Raw genomic sequence first — 23,744 nt, forward strand, 5'->3', positions numbered from 1 at the left:
CTAGTGGAGACAAAAGACGGCTCTAGATGTTTATTAAATGAATGCAGTGTGAAGTGTGAAATGAGAGACAGCTGCCATGTGGGAGAGAAAAAAAGGGGGAAGGGCACAAAACAAAGGTGTGGATAAAAAATAAGTAAAAATGTAATAGGGGCCGAGGTTATGATCTGAAATTGTTGAACTCGATGTTGAGTCCAGAAGGCTGTAAAGTGCCGAATCGGAAGATGAGGTGCTGTTCCTCGAGCTTACGCTGGGTTTCCGTGGAACAATGCAAGAGGCCAAGGACGGTGAGGTCCGAGTGGGAATGGAGCGGTGAATTAAAATGACAGGCGACCGGAAGCTCGGGGTCACCCTTACGGACTGAACGGAGGTGTTCCGCAAAGCGGTCACCCAATCTGCGTTTGGTCTCCCCAATGTAGAGGAGACCGCATCGTGAGCAGCGAATACAGTATACTAGATTGCGAGAAGTACAAGTAAATCGCTGTTTCACCTGGAAGGGGTGTTTGGGGCCCTGGACAGTGGGAAGGGGGGAGGTATAGGGGCAGGTGTTACATCTCCTGCGCTTGCACGGGAAGGATTACTTTAAGACCTGGGGAGAGAAAAGGTTCACTTGCAATCAGCAGAACTGCAGGTTCCTGAATTTTAACATTTATAGACTGACTGGGTCGCATGGTTGGAACATTTTTCTTGTGATCAAAACCGTACAGTGAGTGAAGTCAATTTCTAAAATTTGTACTTGTTTAAAAACTGAAGTTAATCTTTAAATAATCAGTACGAATCCAAAACTACAGAGAGAAAAGGTAGCTCGTGTGTCTCTTTACGGGAATGATGTAAATACATCTCGTCTTGTATTTAATATTGTGATGTGTTTTACCATCAATGAAAAGAACCTTTATATTTTTTAATCAGAGTTGTTCACTGTTTTTATCCTGTCCCGGTTCTTAACCCTTTCTGCATCGTGGACGCGTCACCTTCCCCAGTGCAAGCTGGTTGCTGTCGTCATGACAACTCATCCAGACATAGCGCATCTGAGTTTGACACTGAAACATCCGGGTAAAATTTGACCTGGTCATGCCTGTAGTGCATCCAAGTCAACCTCTGGAACTGTCGGCCCCAACCTGAACATTTCAAACAGCATTAGGAGTAGCTTTTCGGCCAGATATAACTTAATTGATTCCAGAAAGCCACGGAAAAAACAGGTAAGTAAATGTATTTAAAAGTTATTGTACAAAAGGAGTCATAGAAATGCTGAACTCGTTTATATTAAATGAGGTGAACAGTAAATAAAAGCAAGGCACCAAAGGTAAGGCACTTTGCTGCAGGGAAGGGGAAGAAAAACAGACAGGCTAAGTGAGTGGGCAAAAACATGGCAAATGGGATATAATGTGGAGAAATGTGAAGTTATCCACTTTGGGAGGAAAAATAGAAAAGCAGAGTATTTTTTAAATAGTGAGAGATTGGGAAATGTTGGTGTTCAGAGGGACCTGGGTGTCCTTGTACACGAATCACTGAAAGTTAACATGCAGGTACAGCAAGCAATTAGGAAAGCAAATGGTATGTTGGCCTTTATTACAAGAGGATTTGAGTATAAGAGTAAAGATGTCTTACTGCAATTATATAGGGCCCTGGTGAGACCACACCTGGAGTATTGTGTACAGTATTGGTCTCCTTACCTAAGGAAGGATATACTTGCCATAGAGGGAGTGCAACGGAGGTTCACCAGACTGGTTCCTGGGATGGGGGGATTGCCCTATGAGGAGTGATTGAGTAGACTAGGCCTATATTCTCTAGAGTTTAGAAGAATGAGAGATGATCTCATTGAAACATACAAAATTCTTACAGGGTAGATGCAGGGAGGATGTTTCCCCTGGCTGGGGAGTCTAGAACCAGGGGTCACAGTCTCAGAATAAGGGGTCGGCCATTTAGGACTGAGATGAGGAGGAATTTCTTCACTCAGAGAGTGGTGAATCTTTGGAATTCTCTACCCCAGAGGGCTGTGGAGGCTCAGTCGTTGAGTATATTCAAGACAGAGATCAATAGATTTTTGAATATTAAGGGAATCACGGGGATAGTGCAGGAAAGTGGAGTTGAGGTAGAAGATCAGCCACGATCTTATTGAATGGCGGAGCAGGCTCGAGGGGCCGAATGGCCGACTCCTGCTCCTATTTCTTATGAAAAATCCAATGGGAGTATTCACCGGAACAATCTCGTGCCTCCGAGTAGCTTGCCGAGTCATAGGCCACCCCATCCTCTGCGGACGCAAGCGATATATAAGCGAATAGCAAAGAGAGAAAGATAATTTGAAAAAGATGGTGACCAGACACTCGTTCTTATCCTAAAAAAAGTTTAATCTTTAGTTACTTGTAGTTTCATTTGTTTACGGGCGGTTTCCGTTAAATGGATATCCCTCTTTCCAAAAAGAGATTAACTTATCGGAAGCATTATTTTAACTGGAAATGACAGTGAAGGAAGCATGAGTATTGCTGTTGCTCTTCTGTCTCCCAGATAGCAGAAAGCAGAAAGCAGTAAATCTTGGCCACTGGGCTGAAAGGCTGTTGAGTGCATATGCAATGAATGCATACTGCAGCTTGGAGGAAGGGAGATCCTTGAGCCAGAGTAATTCACGGTACTACCTGGCAGTACTGAATTTTCAGGTCTCTGATGCCTACGATCGGTATGCAGAACAAAATAAATGCAGATTTTTAATTTTTATTCGTTTATGGGATGTGGTTGTCACTGGCAAGGCCAGCATTTATTGCCCATCCCTAATTGTCCTCGAGAAGGTGGTGGTGAGCCGCCTTCTTGAACCACTGCAGTCCGTGTGGTGAAGGTACTCCCACAGTGCTGTTAGGGAGGGAGTTCCAGGATTTTGACCCAGTGACGATGACGTAATGGCGATATATCTCCAAGTCAGGATAGTAAGTGACTTGGAGGGGAACTTGGAGGTGGTGGTGTTCCCATGCGCCTGCTGCCCTTGTCCTTCTAGGTGGAAGAGGTCGTGGGTTTGGGAGGTGCTGCTGAAGAAGCCTTGGCGAGTTGCTGCAGTGCATCTTGTAGATGGTACACATTGCAGCCACGGTACGCCGGTGGTGGAGGGAGTGAATGTTTAAGGTGGTAGATGGGGTGCCAGTCAAGCGGGCTACTTTGTCCTGGATGGTGTCGAGCTTCTTGAGTGTTGTTGGAGCTGCACTCATCCAGGCAAGTGGAGACTATTCCATCACACTCCTGGCTTGTGCCTTGTAGATGGTGGAAAGGCTTTGGGGAGTCAGGAGGTGAGACACTCACCGCAGAATACCCAGCCTCTGACCTGCTCTTGTTGCCACAGTATTTATGTGGCTGGTCCAGTTAAGTTTCTGGTCAATGGTGACCCCCAGGGTGTTGATGGTGGGAGATTCGGCGATGGTAATGCCGTTGAATGTCAAGGGGAGGTGGTTAGACTCTCACTTGTTGGAGATAGTCATCGCCTGGCACTTGTGTGGCGCAAAATTCTTATCCTAAAGGATGCTATGGAATTTCTCAATTAGCAGAGCCAAAACTGATCATCAACTGAGTCATTCTTTCCCAAGTATGATGATGGCTAGAATGGCAGATCTCAGAGAAGCAGCAATAATAGTTTTTTTCTACAGAATTGTAAAGAGACACTGGGCCATATTTTCCAATCGCTCCCCATCCCCCGCTGATTTTTCATTAGATCTGGAATAGGCACATGGCGGACAATGATTTGGCCACACCCTTTGCCACGGCTCCAGCTTGCTGTGATTTTAGAATTCTTCCACCCTGCCCCAGAGTCCAGTGGCATACAACATGCCCGCCCATGGGTGGTATGTTCCAACAAGATGCAAGTTAGAGATTCAGTATTTAATTAAGGTTAGAATGTTTTAAAGGCAAGTTTATCAATTTACAAATAGCTTTACTGTAAAAAAAATCACAGCAGATCAGCAACCCTCATGTTACTCGTCGCTTTACCTTTGTTCCAGTATTCAGGGCTTTTGTTTTACCAAAGGAAACAAAAAAAGTAGCTTAGTTACATTGCACAAAATGTAAAAAAAGAAACACTCCGTAATACGTAAAAGCTATTTACCCAGGGTTAGCTTACAATAACAACCTATTTGCTTGTTCGTCCTTTGTTAAATACATTTGCTTAATGGTTTTAAAATTGAAATGAAGTCTGAAGGCGTAACGCTCCAAACATTCATCAAAAGGTGAAACAAAACCCACGAGGACTTCGGATAATTGCAGTAACTAAGAAATATTAAGAAACTGTGTTTTGTTATCCCAGACACATTACCCAAAGCTTACCTAGATCTCAAGCCTGGGACAGTCATTCTCGAAGGTACGGGAAGTTGGGACTCACCCCCGCCCCCCCCCCACGAGAGTGATCTTAGATACAACAGTCATAATAATCCAGAGTAAGGGCAGTAAAAATCAAAAACCCAACAGAGCCTCGACCACATCTCCCTTCCCAGTCAGCCATTTCATCGATGACACAGTTGACGTGCGAGAAGCCACGGGGACAGCGGAGGCGGGATCAACGCTAGCGTGAAGCATTTTTAGTACCACCAATGCAGTAATCTGAAATAACATTCGGTGCCACAAAGGCGGCATTTATTAAAACCTGGAACTGGTGCAGCAGCCCTCCCCCGCAGTACATGCCTTAACGTGAGGGCAAACAATAAGGAGGGCCGGGGAGGGGGGAGTCACAATTCAGAGGATGTAGTACAGATGGCACAATGTAATTAGACAAGAGAAAGACATGTAATGGGTTCATGCCGGGTATTTATTTATTTATTTATTTTTTAAAAAAGAGGAAAAAAATTCCAATGCTCATTCGCTCCCTGTGATAGCTCTTGTTCCCCCCTGTTCTCAACCATTTCCTTTCATTCCAAACGAAGGAATTTATGGAGCCCAGTTTAGTTGTTGTAAGTTTGAGGCTGGTCACTCTTTATAGCACCAACTTCCACTGAAAATCGACATTCTTTAAAGTGAAGCTTGATCTACTCACCATCGGTGGTACAACAACCTTCTGGGGGAGCCTTCATCTGATATGGGATGAGGGGGCTGCTGGACTCTGAGCCATCATCCTCCTCCTCTTCTTCATTCCCTGGTCTTTTGCAAGCTGTATTGTCTGGAAGGCCATTTGTATTACTGACACACAAACATCTGATTCTCTCCGAGCCCCCAGAATTTTCACCAGCTAATTTAACGACTGATTTTACACACTGGTTGAATTCTTTGAAAACAGACCGTTAAGCGTGGGGTAACTTTTCCTGTCCAGCATGCTGTTCTGGGTGTCAGAAGGTGCGGGGAACTAAAATTTAACCTGAATGGACAGCAAATAATGGATGCATGCGGCCAGATTCTCATATGCGCTCCCAACATGCAGAGTCTGGTATGTGTCCACAGAACATGAAGACCATATGGAATTTATAAAATTCTAACAGGACTAGACAGACTAGATGCAGGAAGGATGTTCCCGATGGCGGGCGAGTCCAGAACCAGGGGTCACAGTCTAAGGATAAGGGGTAAGCCATTTAGGACAGAGGTGAGGAGGAATTTCTTCACCCAGAGAGTGGTGAACCTGTGGAATTCTCTACCACAGAAGGCAGTTGAGGCCAATTCATTAAATATATTAAAGAAGGAGTTAGATATATTTCTTAAGGCTAAAGGGATCAAGGGATATGGGGAGAAAGCAGGGACAGGGTACTGAATTTGGATGATCAGTCATGATCTCATTGAATGGCGGAACAGTCTCAAGGGGCTGAATGGCCTACTCCTGCTCCTATCTTCCATGTTTCTATGAACCATGCTAATGAGACAAGAAGGGGTGTTCGTGAACTATGTTGGGAATGCTTTGCAGGAGTGCCCAGAAACAGCTCGCACTGTGGCCTGGACCCAAACCACCATGGACCAGAGGGTTCTCATTGTCCCACAGGCAGGCCACAAATTTTAGTTTACACTTCAAAATGAGCCAGAATGTCCCAATCAACCAGGCCACAGAGGCAAGGCAGCTGCAGCCTGACACCCCCCACCCCACCGAGTGATTCAAATGGCCCAGGACAAGAAGTAGGGGCTATCCCAGGGCTGGACAGGTGTGGCAGACTTCAGGCGCGCTGTACCTGTTTAAACGCACAGGCAGAGAGGGCCCAGGAAAATCAGCCGTACTACATGATGTTAAGCTTCAGTTAAATCAGCTTACTCAATATTCAAGGCAATACTCGTCAGTCACTTGTACTTCACTGTAGGGTGCCCAAAACCACATTATAATGAACAAGAAATGCTCGTCCTTCAGTGTCTCTGCCACTGTCAGCGCAAAATCAAGGGCACTTATAACAGCAACAGCACAAAATGAATGGATGGCGCAGTAACTGAAGGATTGTTTGTATCTGCTGAGAGAACACTGATCCAGATCGGCAAAGGAAGGGTTGGCCCTCTGCACAAGAAATTTAAAGCAGATTTACCTGTACACACTAGGATCCGTGTTACTATGACTGAAAAAATTACTTATCTCAATACAGTCCACTCCTAAGAATTCAAAGCAATTTTTATGCAAAAAGTGTGAATTATCCAGCACTTTTAATTGAAAGATGGAGAGTGAAGTAGTTGACTCAGAGACTAGGGTCCTGAATTTAAATAAAGGAAACTACGATGGTATGAGGCGCGAGTTGGGTAGGGTTGATTGGGGAATGTCACTCAAAGGGTTGACGGTGGATAGGCAATGGCAAACATTCAAAGATCGCATGGATGAACTACAGAATTTGTTCATCCCTGTTTGGCATAAAAATAAAACAAAAAAGATGACTCAACCGTGGCTAACAAGGGAAATTAGGGATAGCATAAGATCCAAGGAGAAGACATAAATTGACCAGAAAAAGCAATAATCCTGAGGATTGGGAGCAGTTTAGGATTCAGCAAAGGAGGACAAAGGGATTAATTAAGAGGGGGAAAATAGAGTATGAGAGTAAGCTTGCAGGGAACATAAAAACTGAACTGTAAAAGTTTTTATAGATATGTGAAGAGAAAAAGATTGGTGAAGTCAAGCGTAGGTCCCTTGCAGTCAGAATCAGGGGAATTTATAATGGGGAACAAAGAAATGGCAGACCAATTAAATACATACTTTGGTTCTGTCTTCACAAAGGAGGACACAAATAACCTCCCAGAGATGTCGGGGAACATAGGGTCAAATGAGAGGGAGGAACTGAAAGAAATCAGTGTTTGTAGGGAAATGGTGTTAGGGAAATTGACGGGATTGAAGGCCGATAAATCCCCAGGGCCTGATAATCTACATCCTAGGGTACTTAAGGAAGTGGCCCTAGAAATAGTAGATGCATTGCTGGTCATCTTCCAAAATTCGATAGACTCTGGAACAGTACCCATGGATTGGAGGGTAGCTAATGTTACCCCACTATTCAAAAAAGGTGGTAGAGAGAAAACGGGGAATTACAGACCGGTAAGCCTGACATCGGTAGTGGGGAAAATGCTAGAGTCCATTATAAAAGATGTAATAGCAGAGCACTTGGAAAACAGTGACAGGATCGGACAAAGTCAACATGGATTTACAAAAGGTAAATCGCGCTTGACTAATCTACTGGAATCTTTTGAGGATGTAACTGGTAGAATAGGTAAGGGAGAACCAGTGGATGTGGTGTATTTGGACTTTCAGAAGGCTTTCGATAAGGTCCAGCATAAGAGATTAGCGTGTAAAGTTAAGGCACATGGGATTGGGGGCAAGGTACTGACTTGGATAAAGAACTGGTTGGCAGACAGGAAGCAAAGAGTTGGAATAAACGGCTCTTTTTCCGAGTGGCAGGCAGTGACTAGTGGGGTACCGCAGGGATCGGTCCTAGGACCCCAGCTGTTCACAATATATATATAAATAATCTAGACGAGGGAACTAGATGTAATATCTCCAAGTCTGCAGACGACACAAAGCTGGGTGGGCATGTGTGCTGTGAGGAGGATGCCGAGAAACTCCAGTATGATTTGGACAGGTTGGGTGATTGGGCAGATGTATGGCAGATGCAGTATAATGCGGATAAATGCGAGGTTATCCACTTAAAACAGGAAGGCAGATTATTATCTGAATGGCAATAGATTGGGAGAAGGGGAAGTGCAACGAGACCTGGGTGTCCTTATGCACCAGTCGCTGAAGGTAAGCATGCAGGTGCAGCAGGCGATTAAGAAGGCAAATGGTGTGTTGGCCTTCATAGCGAGAAGGTTCAAGGACAAGAACAAGGATGTCTTGCTGCAGTTGTACAGGGCCTTGGTGAGACCACACCTTGAGTATTGTGTGCAGTTTTGGTCGCCTTATCTGAGGAAGGATGTTCTTGCCATGGAGGGAGTGCAGCAAAGATTCACCAGGCTGATGCCTGGGATGGCAGGAATGACGTATGAGAAGAGATTGGGTCGATTGGGCTTATACTCGCTGGAGTTTAGAAGAATGAGAGGGGATCTCATTGAAACTTATAAAATTCTAACAGGACTGGACAGACTGGATGTAGGAAGGATGTTCCCGATGGCCGGGGAGTCCAGAACCAGGGGTCACAGTCTAAGGATAAGGGGTAAGCCATTTAGGACAGAGATGAGGAGGAATTTCTTCACCCAGAGAGTGGTGAACGTCTACCACAGAAGGCAGTGGAGGCCAATTCATTAAATATATTCAAGACGGAGTTGGATATTTTTCTGAAGGCTAAAGGGATCAAGGGATATGGGGAGAAAGCAGGGACAGGGTACTGAATTTGGATGATCAGCCATGATCTCATTGAATGGCGGAGCAGGTTCGAGGGGCCGAATGGCCTACTCCTATCTTCTATGTTTCTAAAGAAAGACTGTGCATTTCTATAGCGCCTTTCACGACCACCAGACGTCCCAAAGCGCTTTACAGCCAATGAAGTACTTTTTGAAGTGTGGTCACTTTTGTAATGTGGGAAACGCGGCAGCCAATTTGCGCACAGCAAGCTCCCGCAAACAACAGTGTGATAATGACCAGATAATCTGTTTTTGTTATGTTGGTTGAGGGATAAATATTGGCCCCAGGACACCCGGGATAACTCCCCTGCTCTTCTTCAAAATAGTGCCCATGGGATCTTTTATGTCCACCTGAGAGAGCAGACGGGGCCTCGGTTTAACATCTCATCCAAAAGACATCACCTCCGACAGTGCAGCACTCCCTCAGCACTGCACTGGGAGTGTCAGCCTAGATTTATGTGCTCAAGTCTCTGGAGTGGGGACTTGAACCCACAACCTTCTGACTCAGAGGTGAGTGTGCTACCCACTGAGCCACTGGCTGACAATGAAGCAATATAAATAGCACAGCAAAGTTATCTTTTAAACCTAAACGTAGCTTAATGTAGAGAGGAACAATTCTGCAATCTTTGCTACAGACAATACAACTAAGTAATTTTAGAGGCTGTTTGCTAGACTATTTCTGAGAATCTACTGTCCAGAGGTAATTATCAATTGTGATGTTAGTTAGTTACCAGTAACAACAACCAAATGAGTCAGAAAATGGAGTACTTCGTACAAAAACCGTACACTTAAAAATCTAACAATGTAGAGAGAGGAAAAGATAAGAGCCAGCATGTGACTTTTCCCCTGAAAAGGTGGAAACCGTTTATCTTTTGCTCATTTAAAATAGACTAAACACTAATTGTAAAGTTTTTGTTCAACTTAAGAACTAATATAGATTCAAGTTTTAAAAAAAGGAACCATGTTCTTACCTTCTAAATTCGAGATCAATTGGTGCTCAGCCTCCAGATATAACTGGGAAAACACAGGCCTCGGGACCAAGTTGTTTGAACGCAGGGAGGCTTCGATAGAATTGTGTAGAACTTCTTCAAAGCGGGTTGTCTTCAGTTGTCCAGCATATGAGTTTCCCATCTTTACAAAAACAGAAACAACTAAAAACTAAGAAGCAGCCGACCGCAGAACTGAACAACAAGAGTAACAGTTTCTGAAACTACTTTGGGCTATTCAAAGAGGAATTATATTTTCCTTCTGAATTTTCTTAAAAAACATGCTCAGTAAAGTAAAGCAGGGCAGCAAAAGCTCCCTGCTGGTAAATGACAGGAAACCCTGTCCTCAACAGCCCAGGGCAGAGGCACGGCAGAGTTTGACACCCTTCCGATGGAGGTTATTGACATCTAATGTTACAGGGTAATGAGGTGTGCAAAAGTAGAGTGCACGCATCTAAAACAGCAATAAACCCTGTCTACAAGACCGTCTCATTCTCCAAGGTAAAAGGCAGCAATAACCATTGAAATATAAATATCTGTGAAGCCTACTGGTGCATGTTTGTTTTGTCACATGGATTAGTCTAGACTGGGGCTGCGAGCTTCGCATTGACTTATTCTAAGACTGGTCGTTTAGTTGCAGACAATTTATGTTGAATATTGAAGGCGCCAATTGGTCTGAATTTGCAAACCTTGAAAAAAACAGTTGGAGCTCGACGGAACAAATTGGTTTGTATCTGCAATCCTTTAACAAAGCCAAAAGAATACAACAAAAAGTGGTGTGTGAGTCGAGATATCTAATAAGGACAAACTTCTTGAAGATCTGATTATATAACAAAACAGCTACACAAAATAGTAGCTTTACTGAATGATGCAATTAGAGTGTTCTCAGATGACTGTCTGGCTTGCTATACGTTCGTAGTTTTCCTTGGTGACTGTTCTGTCGATTGTCTTGTAAAGTCATAAGATTAAGAGCACATCACCCTTGGAAACAACCACAAACATTCTGACCCAGGGTTACAATGTCCTGCTCATGGGAGTGGATAATAACTGGTGGATTATTGACAGCTTATATTGACAGTTACATTTCATTAATGCAGCCAGAGATGTATGTACATAACAGGGAAAAAAATTGAATACTTTTCAGCATTTTAAAATCTTGGGGCGGGGGGGTGTGGGCGGTGGGGAGGAGAAATTCGGTTGGTTAGCAACTTAGCGCCCGAGCATGGCGATTTTAACACCGCTCGCAAAATTGACCTGTCGTTTTGCACTACCGCCATGATCTCCTGCGCCCACAGATAGTGACGTCATGCAAGCGTGCAACGCCCTGGACCGGAAATTAAGTCGCACCCCCTGCCTTAGCGCCTGCCGCAGGAATGACGGGTAGAGGGGAACGTTTTCAAGTCGGGAAGGGGCTGGGGGAGCGCTATTTGAAGACGGGCGCTTCCTGCCTTTTTGGCAAAATCTTTGATACACGCAGGTTGAGGGGGAGTGAGACATCTGGAGAGATTTAACGCTGTCCGAAGGAGTTTGGCCCTCAGCACCACTTTTGAGGTTCCTAATTGCCGAGCTCTTTCCCTGGGCCTATCCATTAGTGCTTCCAACACAATTGCTTTAGAGGTCTCTCCAGGCCGAGGTTCAAGGCTGCAATGAGTAGGGAGTGGCTGGCCAGCAAGATGGCCCCTCCCCTTTAAGAACTGGACGGCGCCAGTCTGTCTGGCTTCCATGGTAACGGACATCGCCTGAGCTTCGGTAGCGCTCTGAGGTAGCGCCTCGCTCCCCGACGTTAGCACTCTAAGAGAGGTGTGTAGCGCCTGATTTAGCGCTCAAATCACCTCCAGGGGGCGATAGAGGCAAATTTTGCAGTCAGAGGCGATAATTAGCACCGGGCGCTAAACTTTGCGCCCGGCCGATATTAGCGCCCCAAAATGGGCGATACCCAATTTTCCCCCCTTGACCTCTTAACGTAAATGTAATTGGTAGAAATATTCTAATGTCTTTGGAGGAGTGGAATCCAGTAAATAACTCAACTCATGACAGTGGTCAGAGATGTAAAAGGGATTCCTGTATTTCACAGAACTTCTTACTCATCAACTGATACAGATAAGAAATCTCAATTTTAAATGCGTTTTTCCTCTTTTTCTGCTAAAATGTCCATGATATGAAATGTCAGCCATAAAAAGGTGAATTTGTTTCAAACAAGAGTCATAAAGTGAAGTCTGGATCGAGATCACAGAGCACATTGGCAGCAGTGTGAGGCATCTGACCCAGAAACACGACAGCACAAGAACTATCGAGGAGGTGGCAGCAATCGGACAGGCTATGGACATTCCCTGTAACGGCACAGACAAGACGCAGGGAGGACAGAAATAAAACTGAGATAAACAGAAACAGACTGAAAAACAGCAGAGACAGAAGGCATGTATATTAAAAAAAAAGTAGAAAGAGCAGAAAGAGAGCGTAGGCACAATGAGAAAGAAAATAAACCTCAAACAGCAGGAACAGAAGGAGAAAAGAGCAAAGGCAAAAAAAAACAGCAGGGAGACAAGCAAAACAGACAGAAATAAGTACATATGAAACAGAGTGGGGGGAAAAGGAACAATGGCCGGGATTTTGCGGTGTTGATGGTGTACTCACAGCTCATGCCTTCACAGCGTATGCCATCGTAAGCCTTCTGCAATGCCCCACAAGTTTACGCACATGCCATTCGCCCAACTACTGCCCACGAAACCCTTACGCCTGGTAACAGCGGGCATAGGGCCTGCTTTCACCAGCATAAGGCTTAATATAAATCTTAAATTAAAAATTTTAAAGTAAAAAAATCAGGCACAAACGCTTAAAATTAGTTTATGCAAATTTTGGTCCGGATTAAAATGACAAATTATTTTTCAAAAAAAATTACATTTTTACTGTACATGCTTTATTGAAGGGACTTTTCATTACAGGAAACTCTTTTTTATCCGGCACCGACGTGGTGCCGGTTTATCAAAAAGTCCAGATTACAGAGAGGTATAGTAAAAGGTACGAGGGCCCCGTACACAGCAACAAATCCAGGCTTCCCTGTTGCTTAGCAACAGGTGCAGGAACCCCGGTTACACAGCCACAGATCCAGGAACAGCCACTAATATGAAGTAATACTCGCCTGAACCTACTCCTGAATTTTGCCGGTTAACAGAGATTTCCGGTTATTTAGGTGCCGGTAAATCGAGAGTTTCCTGTAAATTGGAAAATGGGAACATTTATTTTTACTCCAGTTGTATGAATTATTTAACTATCTGGGGATTCCTCATAAGTTTACGGGGATTCCGTTCGGAAATGGAATCCCCAAAAGCAGATTAGGAATCCTCCTTTCTGATTGGAGGTTCTGGCCCTCGTGATCCCCGAGGACGTGGCCGAACCGCCCGCATCCCCGGGATCCGTTGGCCTTTACGCAGGCGCACGCCCGCTGGCCCAGGACCCGAAGCCCGAGGACCTGAAGGTAAGTCCAGATATTTTTAGTGGGTTAGAAACATAGAAAAATAGGAGCAGGAGTCGGCCATTCGAGCCTGCTCCACCATTCAATATGACCATGGCTGATCCTCTATCTAAATACCATATTCCTGCTCTCTCCCCATACCCCTTGATGCCTTTTGTGTCTCAGAATCTATCTATCTCCTTCTTAAATATATTCAGTGACTTGGCCTGGGTTGGCGGCATACCGAGTGCAAATTCCGGGCCATTCACTCCTGATGGTTCAGTTGGTTCATGCCGTAGGGAGCGGAGTTACACCGAGCAGGTAAACCCCAGGTTTGAATCCAGTGTTGATTTAGCCGATTTCAGTCCAGGTGGCAGCAGGGGCAGCATAAGGGCCTCAGCATCACTGGGTTGGGGAAAGGTGGGGGGGTAAAAAAAAATCACCCAGTGTTCCTGCTCCTCATCACTGCACCGAGGGCCTGATCCTCATCACTACACCGAGGGCCTGATCCTCATCACTACACCGAGGGCCTGATCCTCATCACTACACCGAGGGCCTGATCCTCATCACTACACCGAGGGCCTGATCCTCATCACTACACTGAGGGCCTGATCCTCATCACAACGCCGAGGGCCCGCTCCTCATCACTTCACCGAGGGCCCGCTCCTCATCACTACACCGAGGACCCGATCCTCATCACTACACCGAGGGCCTGCTCCTCATCACTACACCGAGGACCTGATCCTCATCACTACACCGAGGACCCGATCCTCATCACTACACCGAGGGCCTGCTCCTCATCACTACACCGAGAACCTGATCCTCATCACTACACCGAGGACCCGATCCTCATCACTACACCGAGGACCCGATCCTCATCACTACACCGAGGACCCGATCCTCATCACTACACCGAGGGCCTGCTCCTCATCACTACACCGAGGGCCTGCTCCTCATCACTACACCGAGGGCCTGCTCCTCATCACTACACCGAGGGCCTGCTCCTCATCACTACACCGAGGACCTGATCCTCATCACTACACCGAGGACCTGATCCTCATCACTACACCGAGGGCCTGCTCCTCATCACTACACCGAGGGCCTGCTCCTCATCACTACACCGAGGGCCTGCTCCTCATCACTACACCGAGGACCCGATCCTCATCACTACACCGAGGACCCGATCCTCATCACTACACCGAGGACCCGATCCTCATCACTACACCGAGGGTCTGATCCTCATCACTACACCGAGGGCCTGCTCCTCATCACTACACCGAGGGCCTGCTCCTCATCACTACACCGAGGGCCTGCTCCTCATCACTACACCGAGGACCTGATCCTCATCACAACACCGAGGACCTGATCCTCATCACTACACCGAGGACCCGATCCTCATCACTACACCGAGGGCCTGCTCCTCATCACTACACCGAGGACCTGATCCTCATCACTACACCGAGGGTCTGATCCTCATCACTACACCGAGGACCTGATCCTCATCACTACACCGAGGGTCTGATCCTCATCACTACACCGAGGGTCTGATCCTCATCACTACACCGAGGACCTGATCCTCATTACTACACCGAGGGTCTGATCCTCATCACTACACCGAGGACCTGCTCCTCATCACTACACCGAGGGTCTGATCCTCATCACTACACCGAGGACCTGATCCTCATCACTACACCGAGGGCCAGCTCCTCATCACTACACCGAGGGTCTGATCCTCATCACTACACCGAGGACCTGATCCTCATCACTACACCGAGGACCCGATCCTCATCACTACACCGAGGACCTGATCCTCATCACTACACCGAGGGCCAGCTCCTCATCACTACACCGAGGGTCTGATCCTCATCACTACACCGAGGACCTGATCCTCATCACTACACCGAGGACCCACTCCTCATCACTACACCGAGGGCCTGATCCTCATCACTACACCGAGGACCCGCTCATCACTACACCAAGGGCCTGCTCCTCATCACTACACCGAGGACCCGATCCTCATCAGTACACCGAGGGTCTGATCCTCATCACTACACCGAGGGCCTGCTCCTCATCACTACACCGAGGGTCTGATCCTCATCACTACACCGAGGGTCTGATCCTCATCACTACACCGAGGACCCACTCCTCATCACTACACCGAGGGTCTGATCCTCATCACTACACCGAGGGTCTGATCCTCATCACTATAGAGGACCTGATCCTCATCACTACACCGAGGGTCTGATCCTCATCACTACACCGAGGACCCTGCTTGAAGTGCACACGTGGATGTTGGATAAGATGACACGATCAGGCTCAGCTGTGATTCGTTCTTCCCGTCTCCCTGTGGTCAAGCGGCCTGGCACTCATGTGGCAGGGCCTACACAGAGTATGCCGCTTTGCCAAGATACCAGAAAGTGAGCCGTTGCCTGTGTACACTGGCAAAGAAAAAATAGTCAACACAAATCCGGCACCACAGAGGTGAGGAGTCGGCAAAGATCTGCCCAGAATTAGACCGAAGGGAAAGGGACAAATCTAACAAATAAAACTGACCGTGAACAATTATAGCATGGCTAACAGATCGATAAATGTGCAGCACACATTTTACCCACATTATTGGGTTCTGTAAATATACATAGACTATAGTCTGGAAATTAAACTGTGCAATATTAATGAACAAATACTTACGGTGTTCATATCAAAATCCTTTGTTCTGTTATTTCAACAAAGAACTGTGTTAAACAGCGGCCAGAGATTTGACAGGAATGTGTTATGTGCTTGTAAAAATACCACAAATTGGAATTTCCAAGCTTAAACATAAAATATTTTTCGCTGCAGAACGTACCAGTTTAGCAGTGCGATGGCCTACGCCCAATCTGTGCAGGCGAGGGTCCCACTGCTAAATTCACGGGGCCCATTTTTTTTTTTAGGCATCCCAAGCAGCCGCCTAAAACAGTCGTCAGGGCTTTTGCGATGTTAACGGCTGCTGAAGAACCTCTCGCTGCAGAACGGGTTACAGACGATCACGGCAGGTGTCGGGCCCACTTTGTTCAGAATTCTTCCCTGCGGCCGCCAATTACAGGTAAATGTTGTTAATTTTCTTTTTTTTTTTTAAATGCTTTGTGATGTCAGGAGGAACAGAAGTGCTCGCTCCGTCTCCCCAGCACCTCGTCCCGAATATGTAGACGAGGGCTCAGGAACCAATTCCTGGCCATCCTTGGGCCTCTTGGTTTGGATACAAGACTAATTTTGATCCCTTCAAATTATACTAATACAATCTTAAAGTCTCTCCCACTACATTCCTAGATAATATTTTTAACATAACTGTACGAGTTGCAAATGCTCTATATCTGAGATAACAAGCCAGTTATCGCTAAAATTACTCTACCCTGCAAAGTGCCAGCCAATGACTATCTCCAACAAGCGAGAGTCTAACCACCGCCCCTTGACATTCAACGGCATTACCATCGCCAAATCCCCCATCAACATCCTAGGGGTTACCTTTGACTAGAAACTTAACTGGGCCAGCCACATAAATACTGTGGCAGCAAGAGCAGGTCAGAGGCTGGGTATCCTGCAGCGAGTGTCTCATCTCCTGACTCCCCAAAGCCTTTCCAACATCTACAAGGCACAAGTCAGGAGTGTGATGGAATACTCTCCACTTGCCTGGATGAGTGCAGCTCCAACAACACTCAAGAAGCTCGACACCATCCAAGACAAAGCAGGCTGCTTGATTGGCACCCCACCCACCACGTTAAACATTCACTCCCTCCACCACCGGCGCACCGTGGCTGCAGTGTGTACCATCTACAAGATGCACTGCAGCAACTCGCCAAGGCTTCTTCGGCAGCACCTCCCAAACCCGCGACCTCTTCCGCCTAGAAGGACAAGGGCAGCAGGCGCATGGGAACACCACCACCTCCAAGTTCCCCTCCTAAGTCAATATATCGCCGATCCTTCATCATTGCTGGGTCAAAATCCTGGAACTCCCTCCCAAACAGCACTGTGGGAGCACCTTCACCACACGGACTGCAGCGGTTCAAGGCAGCAGCTCACCACCACCTTCTCAAGGGCAATTAGGGATGGGCAATAAATGCTGGCCTTGCCAGCGACGCCCACATCCCATAAAACAATTTTTTTTTTTTTAATTGAACACATCTAAACAAAATGTGTCAGGGTCCTAATCTGTAATTATTTGCTGGAAGTTGAGGTCTATAACAATTGAAGTAAATGCCCTTCAGCTCATTTGCTTTCCTGACCTGTCCCTTCCATAATATACAATTCAAATCACACTTCAATACTGTACATAATTACTTCTCTCAATCATTTCTACTCAACAAAGCCCCTGGAAATAAAGCTTCCAATCAAAAGCTCTGTTTTATACTTAGTTTAAAAAGCACGGCCTGTAATTTGCAAAGGCGCTCGCCACTGGTCCCAAAGAAAGCCGCCCACACAGATCTCGTGATCTCCGTGGCGAGAAGTTTGGCTTTTTCAACGTTCAATTGATTGCAGCGCCGTGAATAGGGGATTCCTAGGGCGATGCTGCAGTGATGTCATCAAGCTGTCTAAGCAGCCAATCACATCGAAGAATTCTCACAGACAGCACCACCAGGAAATGAGAAGCTGCTTTTATCCTCACTTTTTTATTAAATGTTACAGGAGAGCAAAAAAAAGATTGGGGCTTTCACAGAAGGTTGAAGCTGAAATATCATGAACAAACTTAAAATATATTTTTTTATATAAACTTTTTTTTAAATTGTAATTTTTTATCCTAATGGAGAAATTTGATACTCCACAAATATAAAAATTAGTTTTTCAGGGCCAGAACGTTTGTTCATCAGTCAATACGCTGTTAAAACCCCAGTTACACCTATTCCAACAAGGCTCAACATTTAATGGGGTATTTAACAGCGATGTTACCGCGGAAAAGCCAGAGTTTATCATCAGTTTCCCGGATTGCTGGCTGTAAGCTGGGGGTGGGGTGGGTCCACACCTCAGCCAGTGTCGGAGCAGTGAATGACTGATCACAACTTCAGATTTCCGTGTTTAGATGCGCATGCGCTACATCCTGAAGTTGCGGTCAGTTTCAGAGGGGTAATAACGGCGTACGCTGACAGTTTGCCGCCATTACCCACCGCAAATCCCAGGCCAATATGTTTTGCATCAATACCTCAGTATACAAGTTAGCCTAACCTAATTCAGAACCCACTCATAATGACAAGCATCATAAAACATAGAAATGAAACCAGTCCGTGTTGCTGCTTATCCTCCACACAACTGTAGTTCTAATTCCATACGCCCACCCAGTTCCCACATCTCTTTAGCTCTCGTTCCCTCAACCTCCTGTCTAATCTATTCTTGAATGTTGACATGGTCTCTGCTTTAATCACCAACTCTGGTAGTATATGCCACAGCCTTACAACCCTCTGTATAAAAAAAATCCCTGCTCTCAGACCTAAATCTCTCACATTTAATCTTGTATCTATGTCCCCTCATTTTAGGTCCCACAATCACTGGAAACCATGGGCTGGATTTTCATTGAGGAGGCGGGACTACAACTTTCGGGGTTGTAGTCTCGCCTCCATCGAGTTGTGGCCAACCCATGCGATTTTCACTTGACTGACCTTGTTGAGCCCGCCCAGCGGGCTCAGCAGGCCAATTAAGGGCCACCCAGCAACAGGTGACGTCACAGATTGATATTTCATCTGTCAAGACCTTTTGACAGATGAAATATCAGCATTTCACAGCTGTTTGAAGCTGTCAAACACTGGCAATCTGTACTCCAAGTTAATTCCTTCCTCTCAGGATGATTTAGAGATCTCTCCGAAACAGAAAGCTGAATGCTGCAGATTTTGACAGCTCGCGGCCATTCTGCTTTCTGTGCCGGTGAGATGAGGGACTCCCGAGACCTGAAGGAAGGAAGGCTGTAAAGGTAAGTAAAACTTCTTTAAACACTTTACACACACCAAACACACTTACCTTTGCACTCATGCACCCATCACTCACCTGAACACCGGACAACTCGACCCCTCCAAGCCCTTCAACCCGTCGGCCTGCCTCGCTAACTTGGCGTGGTTTGGAGCCGTCGGGAATCCCACACTTCAGGAATGAAAATAAGGATTAGGCTAAAAACTACCTGTTAACAGGCAGTTAATTGGCACTAATCCCCGTCCCGCCTCGGGGAGGCGGGTCCCAGTGCGAGTCGGGTACCCGCTTCCTTTGAAACTGGCATGGAGGCGGGTTGGGTTCGTGCCCCCCCGATTTCGGGATTTTAACCCCCCACACGCCTCCAATCCCGACTCCACGGCCCAATGAAAATCCTGCCCGATGTGTTTCTATCTACTCTGTCCCATTCCTTCATAATTTCAAACACCTCTATCGAGCCACCCCATAATCCCTTCTGTTCAAGTGAACAATGACGACTCCACTACTGGACTTGAAATCCGATGAAGAGACTCAGAATTCAACTGATTTTTATTGGAAAGAAAGACAGAAAACAGCATTTAAAATACAGAAGTATACGTGGTTTATCTAACTTAAGACGTGATGGTGAGACCACAGGATACAGGTACAAATTGACAGCAAGTCTTAATATAAGTTTTTTTTGCCCCTACAGAGTTTGTGAAATCGACTTCCACCAAACCCAGCTGATATTATGCCCAAGAAAACTCATTTTACAAAAAAATGCTGGACAAATATTTTGCTAAGTTGGAATCACTAAAGAAAAGTTGATGCGCTATCAATTACTCATAAAAGACTGAGAGTTAGGAGAGTAACTAAAGGCTTTTATTAACAAAAGAATGAAGGTCTGCCTCGAGTGGTCGACCGGTCCAGAAATACAAAGGGCTGGGGAGCAGTCACCTTTATACCTGGATTCGTGGGAGGAGTCAGCCGAGGCATGTCCAGGCATGTACACAGTGGAATACAAACAGTGGTTTACCACAAAAGTGTAGCCCTAGATGATCAAATATTCTACGGAATACTATGGTCGCGATCTTTTTAAGGCTATGTGAGGGTTATCTCAGAAATGCAACTGGTGAGAGATGAATAATGTAGATTGTAAAGTTAGATTAATATCATGGAGTTTCCTCTCAAATACTCCTGGGAGTTGGGAATAAATGTCACCGTTCTAACTTCTTGGAATTTTTGGCCCCCCCAGGAGATGAAGTATATTGGGGAGAATCCAGGATAGTACAAGTTGTACATGGTCTATCAGAACAAGCAGGTCCAATGGGTCAAAACGGCAAATAGCTAAGAGTGAAAACTAGTAAAGAGATACTTCATCTTCCACTTACAAGTTTCTACCGTCTTCGCTTTCTGCATGTCCTATTGATGTCTTCCCATTGCCTTACTGAGGTAATTCTTTTATATCCATGTGCAAACCTTTTTGGAGTGCGAGGCTGTGCAACAAGTAGCACACTGCCACAGTCCGAGAGACTCCCCAATGGGAGGCACAAAGCAACTGAATTTACCCCCCCAAATAACTTCACTGTAACTATTAATAATCAGTAATTGGAAACTGATTTTAAAGTATAAAATATAAGGTAAGCTAAGGTAGGGTAGCTATTAACCTGGGTGCTGCTTGCACTGTTTTAAAGTGTGTACCTTCATTACCTATTTAAATTACTTTCATTAAAACATTAGTTTTAAAATGGCACTCTCAAAGTCAGCCTGTCCCACAGTATATTCCAAGAACAATCTATTAGGCCAGAACTTTGGGTCCCCACGGGCGAGTACGCGCTGGGTACTCACGTGTAGGCCCAACGAAAGTGCCGGTTTCGTGCATGCACTGCGCATGCGCGGGAAACCGAAACTTCCGTTCCCTTAAAGGAAGGGGTTCACAGGTCAAACGCGTACGCCGGAGAGGCAGCGCATACGCCTGGAACTTCCGTTTTTTTTTTGCAGGTTTCTCCGGGAGGGTAAGTCTCCAGGAGCTATGCTTTTAAAAAGCAGTCATAAGGCCTGCTTTTAACAAAGTAAGTGGTGAATTAAGTAAATTTAAAACATTTTTTCCACAGGTTTATTATTTTTAAATACTTTAAAGAAAGGTAAGTTTATTTTTAGAAACTAATTAATTTTTTCAAAAATTTAAATTATTGTTTAAAATAGTTATTTTATGTAATTTATAGTTATTTTAAAAATGTGATTTTTAAAATTTATTTGAAGTTTTAGTTATATTTTGGGGCTGAATTGTATTCATAGATTTGACAGGTCTTCCTGTCGAACTAACTGCGCCCCTGGGATACGCAAGCACTGTGCGCCGGCAGTTGGAGCAGGCCCAGGATCGGAATCCCACGCGGGCCCACAGCACAACGGCCGGCGCGCTAGGTAAGTGCAGGTCGGAGGCTTGCACCCGCGGGAAGCCTCCGACCCGAATTTCTGGGCCATTATGGTTAGCCTTCAAAGGTTGAACCAGTCCTAAATTAAACTCAATACGAATTCAAATCAAGGGGAGATGAAAGGCTACTACTCATCAATTTCTGCTGGCATCAATAAATGTATTTAGCCTAGTTTTCTTCAGAAGTAGCCTGTATTATGCTCTATGATCATTTGTTCAATTAAGTTATTCAGTTGCCAACAATTTATATATATCTATACTCCTGTACGAGTGGATAAATACCTCACATTGGGGGGAAAATTCAGTATCGCCACGTTTGGGGCGCCATTATCGGCCGTGCGCAAAGTTTAGCGCCTGGCGCTAATTATCGCCTCCGACGGCAAACTTGGCTTTTATCACCCCTGGAGGTGATTGGAGCGCTAAATCAGGCGCTTTGCGCCTGTCTTAAGGCGCAAAGACCGAGGAGCGAGGCGCTAACTCAGAGCGCTGGCGAAGCTCATGTGATGTTAGTCAGCAATGGAACACAGACACACTGGCACCGGCCAATTCTTAAAGGGGAGGGTCGATCTTGCTCTCCATTCACATCCTGCTCATTGCAGCCTTGAATCTCGGCCTGGAGAGACCTGTACATCAAATCTGCTGGAAAGAACAATGGAGAGACCCAGGGAAAGAGCTCAGAGTGCAGCCCCCACAGTCTCTTCTAAATCGATACAAGGAAGGGCAAATTAAAAGGAACCTGCAAAGTGCTGCTCAGTATGCAAAACTCCTTCACACAGGTTACGGGGATCGGGTGGGATATGTGTCGGTGCAGGCTCGATGGGCCGAAATGGCCTCTATCTGCACTGTGGGGTTTCTGTGATTCTGTGATGTCTCTCTCTCTCTCAGAATGCGTGGTGCAAAAATGTCACCAACAAAAAAAGGCAGGAAGCGGTCACCTTTAAATAGCGTTCCTCCAGTCCCTTCCTGACTGTCAAATGCTCCCCTCAACCTGTCGTTGCTAGCGGCAGGCGGCGCCACTCAATATCCGGTCCCGGGCGCTACCGGGGCGTTGTGTACTCGACTGACGTCACGATCTGCCGGCGCAGGAGATCGTGGCGGTAGTGTTTAGCACCGCCACAAAATGTCTAGTTAATTTCGCGAGCAGCGCAAATATCGCTGCGCCCGGGTGCTAGTTGCTTTGCGCCCCATTAGCGCCCTCTTAAGGCGTTAACAGGAGGCGCAAACCAACTGAATTTTTCCCCCATTGAGTGTTAAAATCAATTATTTTATTGTACATTGTTTAGAACTTGTTTTAGTAGGTTACTACAACACAACACTCTTGGTGGCATTGTTGGTTCGGTCAATGACTGGCTTACTTTGAAGCAAGACCTGGAACTAATTTAGGAGCAGCTATATCTCTTGTACCTCTTGCAACTCTGGTCTGTAAATGTGCCAGTTTGTCTAGCAATGTTGCCACGGGCCTTGGCTATGTCACCCTTGCAAACCAACCTAAAAAGGTATTCTTCAGTCATGAGGTCCCTGAAGATACAGGGAGTTCTGACCGTCAAAGGTTTCGCTGCTTCCCAATCTTTGGGCAGATTTTGCTCCAGCTCGCTCCATGTGTGTTTTCTGGTAGCAGGGTGAATGTTTCTCTCTCCCAAACTTTTCCTCTTCGAGCCTAAATGTACCGACACATTCTTGAGGTGTCAGTAAATCACTGGTACATCACCTAAATGCCCATTTTTAATGTGAGAACATAAGAATTAGGAGCAGGAGTAGACCATATGGCCCCTCGAGCCTGCTCCGCCATTCAATGAGATCATGGCTGATCTTCCACCTCAACTCCACTTGCCTGCCCTGTCTCCATATCCCTTGATTAAACACAAGTGTCAACGGCTTATCTGACTATATAAATGCAAGTTGCTTTTTTTTTTCCCACACACACATTCCAGTTGGAATTACTAGTCAGCAATGTAAAACGGGAATCTTGCCTGATTTTCCCCCTCCCTAGGCAAGCACTTTGGAGCTAGATGCATCATTCCAACTCCTACCCTGACTGAGATCACTTAGCATGAATCAGAGATCAAACCTGTGACCTTCTGGTCTGTATAGTTTATTATCACCATGGGTGCATTTATCCACTAAGACATTGGAGAGGCAAAGACAAAATGCTTTAGGAATTAAATCATTTTACAAGTTATGTGGTTGAAAGGGTTGTAAGACTATTCTACTGTCAGGCAATAAAGAT

The 23,744-nt window shown here is 45.8% G+C and overlaps 1 protein-coding gene across 4 annotated transcripts in view; it reads right to left on the reverse strand.

The window, feature by feature from the left end:
* greb1 (growth regulating estrogen receptor binding 1) overlaps window positions 1-23,744 on the reverse strand; it is a 345,678-nt gene that overhangs the window by 176,800 nt on the left and 145,134 nt on the right. For all 4 annotated transcript variants that reach the window (XM_085996301.1, XM_085996302.1, XM_085996298.1 and 1 more), the window contains 2 exons: window positions 9,714-9,873; window positions 5,000-5,122 (listed from right to left, as the gene is read on the reverse strand). In XM_085996301.1, coding sequence (XP_085852427.1) covers window positions 5,000-5,122; window positions 9,714-9,873 — 283 coding nt within the window. The remainder of the gene's footprint in view (window positions 1-4,999; window positions 5,123-9,713; window positions 9,874-23,744) is intronic.

This window comes from Somniosus microcephalus, chromosome 9 (genome assembly GCF_052327205.1).
Source record: "Somniosus microcephalus isolate GS21.2 chromosome 9, FLI_Smic_1.0, whole genome shotgun sequence".
Lineage (NCBI taxonomy): Eukaryota > Metazoa > Chordata > Chondrichthyes > Squaliformes > Somniosidae > Somniosus > Somniosus microcephalus.